Genomic DNA, 10,129 nt, shown 5'->3' with positions numbered 1-10,129 from the left:
TCATATTGAGACCAAACACCCAAGTTTGGTGACCAAGCCCCGGGAGTTTTTTGACAGGAGGCTAAATGAACTGCGGTCACAGCAGAAAGTGATTCATACTTTTCGCACTGTAAATGACAAGGCAACTGAAGCATCATATCATGTGGCGTTACGCATAGCTAAAGCAGGTAAGCCCCACAACATCGGTGAAACATTAATCTGACCTGCTGCTAAAGACATGTGTTCAGTGATGATGGGAGATGCTGCTGCTGCCAAGCTGAAGGCCATACCGATGTCTGATAACACCATCCAGCGCCGCATCTCAGACATGGCATCGGATGTTAAGGAACAGGTGCTGGATGCTATTCGTGAGAACCCTCTCTTCTCCATTCAGCTGGATGAGTCTACCGATGTTGCTAACCGTGCTCAGTTAATGGTGTATGTACGCTATATTAAAGAGCTCAGTGTCGAGGAGGAGTTTTTGTTTTGTTATCCTCTGCCAACTTGCACTACAGCAGGAGAAATATTCAAGGCTTTGAATGATTTCATGCAGGAGAATCGTATTAATTGGAGCCGATGTTGTGGAATATGTACTGATGGCGCAAGGGCAATGACAGGTCGCCACAGTGATTTGGTGAAGCAGGTGCAAGCGGTTGCCCCGGCTGCTGTTTGGAATCACTGTATCATCCACCGCCAGGCCTTGGCGACCAAGAAGATGCCAAAAGAGTTGTGCACGGTGCTGGATGAGGCAGTAAAAATTGTTAATCTAATTAAATCACGTGCCATGAATGCTCGTCTCTTCTCCGTCCTCTGCAATGAGATGGATGCTCACTTCCAACAGCTGCTGCTGCACTCCGAGGCCCGATGGCTGTCCTGGGGCAAGGTCCTCACCCGCTTGTGTGATTTGCGCGAGGAAGTGCTCCTATTCCGTGCCGAAATCAGTTCTCCACTGGTGAAGCATATGGGGGACATGAACTGGGCTGCAATGTTGGCATATCTTTCTGATATCTTTGACCGAATAAACGCACTGAACACCTCTCTGCAGGGCAAAGAGATCCATGTCTTTTTGGCACACGATCGAGTCTCTGCATTTAGGAAAAAGTTGGACTTGTGGTGTGCTCATGTTAAACGGGGCTCGGTGGAAATGTTCCCGACATTGGGAGATGTTGTGGAGAAGGCAGGGCTGCAACTGGACACTGTACAACAGGTGATCATTGCGCATTTGGAGGGGCTGCGTGAACAGTTTGCAGAGTATTTTGGAGAGGAGACCTTAGCAAATCAGTGGGTGAGAAATCCATTCGCATTCCCAGCGACATCCAGTGATGCACTAACAGTGCAAGAGGAAGAGGCCCTTGTCGAACTGAACTCTAATATGGACTTGAAAAAAAAGATGAGTGAAGTGTCACTTGTGCACTTCTGGCTGTCTGCGGAGACCGAGTTCCCCCACCTCTCCAAAAAAGTGCTTCAGGTACTCATCCCGTTCACATCTACACACCTGTGTGAATGTGGTTTTTCCACGTTAACACTGATCAAAAACAAGTACCGGTCTAGCCTGCAGGTAGAGGATGATATACGTTTATTCCTGTCAACAGTGCATCCCGCATCAGGCGCCTGTGCATATCAAAGAAGCAAACTCACTGCTCCCACTAAGATGAGGCAAGAAAAGGGGTTGTGGTGATGTGAGGTGTTAAAAAAGAAAATGTATTAAATGTGTTTTTTTTTAAGCACATTTAAAATGTGTAAAAAAAAGATGTTTTCAAAAAGCACAGATGTTTAAAATGTGTAAAAGAAAAAAATAAAAATGTGTACAACAACCATTTTTTTAAATACGAATGGAACATTAAGTATAGCAACAACAAAAATCGTAAGGGGGAGGGGCCGGGCCCGGCGCGATGGGCAGGCCTTTGGGGGCCAGGCCCGCCCATTTAGTCACGTGGGCCCACCCTAGTGTGGGCCTGCCCGCCCTGTCATAGGCTAGGGCCAACAGCTTAACACAATATTTAAAATAAATAAATAAATTGCAGGCTACTACAATTAAACGCTTTTTTTTTTTTAAAAGGGCATAATATTAAAGAAAAAGTCCTTAATTTAAAATGTGTATACATGACACACTGTTTTCTTAACATTTCGGCCTGCGCCCATCTCGTCAGCCCTGCGCCGTCATGCGCTTGGCGTTTGATTTGCAAACTAAGCACTGGAGGTAAGAAACTGGTTTTGATGTTTCAGTTAACCTACAAAACACATCTGTATTAAAGATTAATGTTGTCATGCTTCACAAAACTAGATTTGAGACATAAAACTTTTAATGCGCATGGTTTCACTTAGAAGGGATTCAGTGACTGCAGTTAGGCTTTGTGCAGGGAGGATGAGTGTGATGTAATCTTCTGTTGCGCACTCTTAATTGTAAATATCAATCTTAATTTGCTGTCAACATTGATCACAATCATCCGTTTGCGCATTCAGTGTTGGGTATTCGGAACGAGTTTACAACATGACTCGTGCGCAAACGGAATACTGCCAATATTCTGTATGAAACGGAATATTCCCTGCAAATGCGCTCAGTGACGGACAATATATAGCAGCGGAACAGGGTGTCTGAAGAGCTCAAAATACACCATTTTAGAGTGTTTTTTTTTCAAAAATTTATTCCGGGGGAGCATGCCCCCAGACCCCCCTAGTACAACTGGGTTCGCCGATGCGTGCCCACCCCCAGCCAGTGCAATGCCCGGCTACTAGACCACTTCTGCCGCCGGGTCTGGGAGGGGCGCTGTTGTTTATTTGCTCTCTGAGGGGGTGCTGACTCTCCCACACTGAAAACCCCTTTTCCACCAAATCAGTTCCAGGGCTGGTTCGGGGCTGGTGCTGGTTCACAACTTGTTCAACTTGCGAGCCAGCTGAGAACCAGTTTGCTTTTCCATAGCTCACGGTGCTAAGGGAAGCCATGTCATTACGTTGCTGTATACGTCAGTTACGTCGCTACATTTGCATAAACCTTGGCGCGAATATCGAAGCAACAACAACACGAAAGAAGCAGCAGCAACAACAACAATAATAATAATAATAATAATAATGGATGACTTCGCGTTTGTACAGCTGCTGCTTCTCGTCGCTTAAAAATGGCGATCTTTCGCGGTCCTCTTCTTCTTCTTCTTTTAATTGGCGGTTGGCAAACAACTTTTTGGAAGCATTACCGCCACCTACCGAAATGGAGTGTGAGTCTGGGTGCAAACTACCTCTACTATAAACAAAATAATAATTAAATAAAAAATATATATATTATTATTATTATAATAAATTAAAAAAAAGGTAAAGAAAGAAAGAGTGAAAGAAATGAAAGAGAGAAGCTATATTCTTCTAATCAGTCCAGTGACTTCCATAAAGTGAAATAGATGCTTAAAGCTTATCTCGCTTGAGTTCCTCTGCAAAATTGCTTTTACATTAAAAGGCACACTTTCTGACTGTAATCCAAGGATGAGGTGCTGCCTCTCCTGCTCAAACTTGACACAATGTTCAATTGCATGCTCCACCGTCTCAATAGAACCACATACACCACACTTTCCATCCTCATGCTTTTTAAAGAGAAATAGAGTACTGTTCAGACCAGAATGCCCAAACCTCATTCTAGATATAATATCCTCCTCTTTGGTGGATCTTGCTGTTGGCCTTGCATGACCTACCACCCTTTGAATTGCATAATATTTCCTCCCAGTAGCTGCACCATTCCACTCACTCTGCCATAACTCTCTGGACTTTGACTTAACTAGTGACTTTACCTCAGTCTTACTATAGGCAATTTCTAAGGTGACCTCAGGGGCCACACATGCTTTTTTGGCGTTCATGTCTGCCAACTCATTCCCTCTTATCCCAATATGTGCTGGGATCCATAAGAAAGTTACATCTGTACCTGAGTTTATAATTCCACTAACCAATTGCACAATTTCCAACACTAAGTCTTGTCTGGACTCTGACATAGTATTCTGAATACTCATCAGCGCAGAAGCAGAATCTGAAGCAATAAGCACTCCACCCTTAGGACTATATCCCTCTATCCAGGATAATGCAGTGAGGATGGCTACTAGTTCTGCTGTGTATACTGCAAGATCATTGGTTAACCTTTCTGTTTTGCAAATTTTGAGCTCTGGAACTACAAATGCAATGCCAACTTTACCGCCTGCAGACTTTGATGCATTAGTATAAACCCTAAGTTGGTCCTTGTACTATGCACTAATATGGCACTCGACCATATCTTTGCTGAAGTCTTCGCTCTTCTTCAACTCCAGAAGTACTAAATCTATTACTGGCTTCTTTAACAACCATGGTGGCACAACTGGATGTGAAACAGCTGGGCACAGAGCAAGTGCCTGCATGCCCAACGCCTCTACTTTTTGCGGAACCACCCACCCAAAGCTTTTACCTGGTTTATCTCTCTCCTGGCAATGGATTAACGTAGACTTACTAATATGATCATTTCTTTGCCCTCTGAGGTTAGCCCAATAGACCAGGGCCAGCTGATCCCTCCTTATATATAGTGGCATTTCCCCCATCTCTACCTGTATAGCATTAACAGGAGTAGATTTCATGGCCCCACAACATAATCTTAATGCCTTATGCTGGATGACATCTAGTTTCCTCAACAGCGTCTTAGATGCAGATCTGTATGCCACACACCCGTAGTCAAATACGGATCTTATAAGGCTGACATATATATAGTCCTCAAAGCTGACCTTTTGGCTCCCCAATCCACTCCACGCAGGCAGCACATTACATTTAGTACCTTTTTACACTTGTCAAGCATGCTCTGTATATATGCAGACCAGGTTAACCTCTTATCAAACCATAGGCCCAAGTATTTAAAACACTCAACTCTTTCTAACTCACATCCAAATAAGTTCAACTTCAACTCCATAGGAATATTTCTTCTGGTAAAAAACACAGTTTTAGTTTTATCTATAGAAATTCTAAATCCCCACTGAAGAGCCCAGTTTTGGACCTTATCAATTGACTGCTGCATTTTGTGGACAATGAAATCAACATTTCTCCCCCTTTTCCACATAGCACCATCATCTGCAAACAAAGCAACATTGACTGATCCCTGCACTTCCTTAAAAACATCATTAATCATGATCAGGAACAATATCGGACTGATGATGCTTCCTTGAGGTGTGCCATTTTCCACTGTATGTTCACTGCTGAGCTCTTCATTAATTTTGACCATGATTCTTCTACCTGTTAGGAAGTCTCTAACCCACTGAAACATTCTACAGATGTTATGCCCATCTGTCTCAGTTTAATTAGAAGTCCCTCTCTCCAGACCATATCATATGCTTTTTCTACGTCAAAAAACACTGCCAGCACTGTTTCCTTGTTAACCTGAGCTTTCCTTATTGAATCTTCTAAGGCCACCATAGGATCCATAGTACCCCTTCCCTGCCTAAATCCACTCTGGTAGCTGTGCAGAATATTTTGCGTTTCTAACCAGGAGACCAGCCTGTCATTCACCATTCTCTCCATTATTTTACCCAACTGCGATGTCAGCGCTATGGGTCTATAGTTTGTTGGAATCTTTGGATCTTTCCCAGGCTTCCTTATTGGGATTATTACTGCCTGTTTCCATTCAGTTGGAATGACTCCTTCCACCCATACCTTATTAATTAAACCCAGCACCACCTCCTTCCCTTTATCTGTCAGCTTCTCCAACATAATATAGCAAATCCCATCTCTTCCAGGGGTAGACCTTCCCACTTTCTTTATTGCCCTATTAAATTCACTCAAATCAAAGAGCGTATTTAAAACATTCTCATCGCCCATTTCCTCTTCTAAAACATGCCTGTATTTTCCTATTGTCATTTCTCTTCCCCTTGCCTCAGCGAGAGTGAGGTTTCCTGAGCTATGTACCTTTACAAGTGCCTTAGCAATGGCTTCTGCCTTGCCCTTACTACTTATAATAGCTCTACCTTCTTCCATCATTAGGGGAGAGCGGGGTAAGATGAGCCAGGGGGTAAGATGAGCCACCCCCTGTTTCTAAGAAACAGTAAACAAATGTGACCATGTGACCACATTCAAAGGGGGGTAGGACCATTTACTTACACTTGTGGAGAGGAGCACCACATGTCAAACTAGGTGAGGGAGATATTTATAAAAATGTGTTTTTGTGCTTTCTAAGTCAATTCCATGTTTGTCCACAGTGAAGGTGATTTAGAGAAGACAAAAGTAGAATAATATTTAGACACATTAGGGTTAAGTTAGTGGCTTTCTAAGCTATGATATGAATGCTAATAAAAATTATTTTGATTAGCCTAATCCCCTTTATTAGCATTTTTCTACAAAATGGTGCCCACGGGGTAAGATGAGCCATTAGATGTGGGGCAAGTTGAGCCACTGGCTCAACTTACCCCATTGGTGGCTGAGCTTACCCAATATGGATGACACTTAAGTTTTCACATTTGCTGGTCATATATGACAACAACAACAAATAAACAAACAAATAAATAACATGTTAATATAAATAATATGTTTAAAACATTTTTAATAAATAAAATAATGCTCTCTGTTATTACAGATGTGCATGATGCCACACTCATACAAAAGAAAAACAGACAGGGCCGCACAGTCCCGTGCAGTTTTGGAGAGAGCCGCAGAGGAAGTCAGGAAAGGCAGGCCTATTCGGGCTGTGGCGAGGGATATGCATTTGGACAGGATGACTCTGACTAGGTTCATTGAAAAGATAAAGAATGGAGAGGTAGAGACAGGTTATACCAAGTTGGTGAAAGTGCATTTCTTCATTGGCCAGATAATCAAATTGGATGTCTTCGAAATAGAGGCAAGATTTCTCAAAAGAAGCTGGTCATGCCATGGCTCTGCAAGAAAGCCAACCTTTGTCTTCAAAGAGAAAGATGAGGCTGTCCTGTCAAGACAGGATATTGTGAAAAAATTGCCCCGCCCCTTTACTGTTGGGGGGACAGCACGGAGGGAGAGGCAAATGGTGTTCCCTTGCAATTTGAACGCTTGGAACAATGAATAATGATGAAATGATTGATGGAATGATTGCTGCATGTTTTAGCAATGTTTTAACCTACTGAAAGAAATAAGATTTTTTGGCACTGCTCTACTGTTTTAGTAATTTCTATAATATAGTATATCTCTCATTCCCTCTCTAACCATCCCTCTTTCTATCTATCTACGCATATCTCTCTCTCTATCCATCTATCTATCCCTCCCTATCCCATCTCGTTCTATCACCTCTCTCTTCATCTCCCCTTCTCTATGCAACGGCCCTATCCCCCACTTGATTGACTTGACTTGATTCATTGATTGCATTTCTAATAATAAAAGTTGTTTACTTTGTTAATCTAACATGTTTTGTGTTGGCTCAGTTTACCCCACACAGTGGCTCATCTTACCCCGTGCATGGGGTAAGTTGAGCCACTTGACATTTTTTTTTCAAGAGGTAATATCACTCTAACCATAAGAGCTTATCAATTGTTTTTTGCTCAGATAGTAACAGTACACTTTGAAATTTGGTATGGTGTGTAGACTGGAAGCAAAAATGGCTTTAACATGTAGTTATGATGAAAAATCTAAAAAGTGGCTCATCTTACCCCACTCTCCCCTACTGGATACTCAAAGTGTCTCCTATTGCCTCTCATTTTTTTAATCATTCCCCATACTCTTTCTAATGGGGTAGTTCTATCCAAAGTGTCACAAAATGCTTTCCAATATTCCCTTTTTGTTTTTTTAATTGTAAATCTCACTATCGCTTGACTCTGTTTGTACTTAATCAGATTCTCAAAATTCAAACTTTTCCTTAAAACTCTAAATGCTTTATTACGCTCTTTAATAGCCTTCCTACACTCCTTGGACCACCAAGGCACTATTCTTCCTTTACTACCTGACTTAGATTTAGGGATAGCAATCTCAGCTGCCCTTATAACACTGTTGGTGACAGCCCAGCACATGCTTTCAATGCTATCATTGGACCCAATATGCATTAGATTGCCCTCACTTAGCTCTGAGTAGCTTTCCCAGTCCGCTTCCCCTAGAATCCATTTCCCTTTTCTCACCACCAACTCTCTAACTAGCTCTATCTCAAGCTGAACTACTACAGGAAAGTGATCGCTGCCCAATGTGCTGTTTAGTACCTGCCAACTGCACCTGGCGGCTAAAGGTTGAGACACTATTGTGAGATCGATGGCTGAGCCAGTTCCTTTTGTCACATCTATTCGTGTGTATGAACCATCATTTAAACAAACAAGCCCCTTCTCATCTAAAAACTCTTCCACAATACTTCCATTTACATCATCTTTATCCCCCCACAGTGTGCTGTGTGCATTAAAATCCCCACACCATATAACCTTTTCACCCAGCCCCTCCCAGATCGCCTCTAACTGTTCCATCTCAATTAGTTTGCATGGATTGTAGAAGTTAACTATACTCACACTACCCTCCTTAGTCCATACTTCAACACATAAAACCTCCAGCTCGCCCCCTTTCTTTAGTTCTCTAAATTGCATTCCACTCTTTACACAGATGATGCAACCGCCACCACCAGAACCCCCCACCCTGTCTCTCCTAATGCACGTATACCCTTTGATTGCAAAGTCTAATGAGCTCTTTAGCCAGGATTCCTGAATACAGATAACATCTGGTTCATCACGTAGCTCTTGAACAAACCCTTTGAATTCCTGCCCATTAGCTATAAGACTTCTTGCATTCCATTGCAGGACCACTAAGCTAGACTTATTAATACTGGTGGAGAAGGTGTTGACTCTGGGGACTCGCTCAGCCTACTCAGGTCAGAACTTATCTTTTCAGGGGACAACTCAGGTACATTCAGGAACTTCCCTGCAGCCTTGGATATTATCTTAATTTTCTCGGACTTAGATTTTACCCCCACTGAACAATTTATCACATACGCCATGAACAGCACTAGCCGCTCTGAGCTAACCGTCACCTCACTCTGCTTTTGTCCCTTGTTAATATTTCCACGCTCCCTTTTATCCTTGTCCACCTCCTTCACAGCTTCAGCGTAGGACAAATTTTTTGTAGCTCTGATCTGTTGTACACTCGCGGCCCTTTTCCTCACTGGGCAACCCCCATAAGCGGCTGTGTGATCCCCACCACAGTTACAGCATTTCCTCGCTACCCCCTCACCACACTGTCCATATTCATGGCTCCCCCCACATTTTCCACATCTCTGACTCCCTTTACAAACAGCAGCTACATGGCCATAGCGCTGGCATTTAAAGCACCTAATCGGGGGAGGAATATATTCCTTCACACTAAAGCTCATATAACCGATCATCACTCGCTCCGGAAGGCGTTGCTCTTTAAACCCCAATAGCAGGGATGTACTTTCAACTATTTCTCCATTTCGCTTAGCCATCAGTCTCTTGACAGTTACCACTGTTCCTCCTTTAATATTCTTTTTAATTTCCTCCAAGTTTTCACCAAGCGGCACTCCTGAGATCACCCCTCTGGACCCACGCTCTCCAACCTTCCTTACTTCTGCTATTTCCTTTTGACATATCACCTGGGCTCTCATAACTTTATCCCTCTGATTTGCATCTTTACATGCAACCAATAAACTCCCATCTTGCATCACTCTCGCCATCACAATATCACCCCATGCCTTCTTCAACCCTGCTGTTAAGCGAACCAAGCCAACCTCCCTGATGTCATGTCCCTCTTTAAACTTTACCACCAGTTTTAACTCCGATGTTGGTTCCTGCCCTACTCTCTTTCCAACATCCCTACTTCTTTCTCCTACCTCCTCATCACGGTCTTTCCTCTTATTCTCCTCCTTACTACCACCCGTCACACTAGTCCATTGAGAGCTACCTCCATGTCCTCTACCCCTACTTCCACTAACAACTCCACTACGTAGGTTCTGACTAATATTCCATACTTCCGAGGACAGAAGGTCCTCTTCCATATCCTCATCTCCCATGCCCTAAACTAACCCAGACTCAGTCACAGATCGGTTTATGCCAACACGCCACTCCAGCCCTTCCTTTCCCCGCCAGACTCCCACAGGAACTTCTTACCACCCACCACGCTTCCCTCATGCCCTCGCGGTCTTGTTATTGGTTGTTGGTCTTAACGACTCCGCCCCCCGCTGACGTAAGCGGTTCTTTCCTCTGGCCCAGCAGAG

The 10,129-nt window shown here is 43.3% G+C and overlaps 1 protein-coding gene across 1 annotated transcript; it reads left to right on the top strand.

Annotated features, from left to right (window-relative positions):
- The first annotated feature begins 217 nt into the window (after positions 1–217).
- Positions 218–1,657, top strand: LOC132882472 (zinc finger BED domain-containing protein 5-like). The gene has a single exon (XM_060915591.1). The coding sequence runs from the start codon at positions 218–220 to the stop codon at positions 1,655–1,657; it is 1,440 nt and encodes a 479-aa protein (XP_060771574.1).
- The last annotated feature ends 8,472 nt before the right edge of the window (positions 1,658–10,129 follow it).

This window comes from Neoarius graeffei, chromosome 3 (genome assembly GCF_027579695.1).
Source record: "Neoarius graeffei isolate fNeoGra1 chromosome 3, fNeoGra1.pri, whole genome shotgun sequence".
Classification (NCBI taxonomy): domain Eukaryota; kingdom Metazoa; phylum Chordata; class Actinopteri; order Siluriformes; family Ariidae; genus Neoarius; species Neoarius graeffei.
Note: the sequence above shows the minus strand (reverse complement) of the source record. Positions and strands in the feature narration are given on the sequence as shown.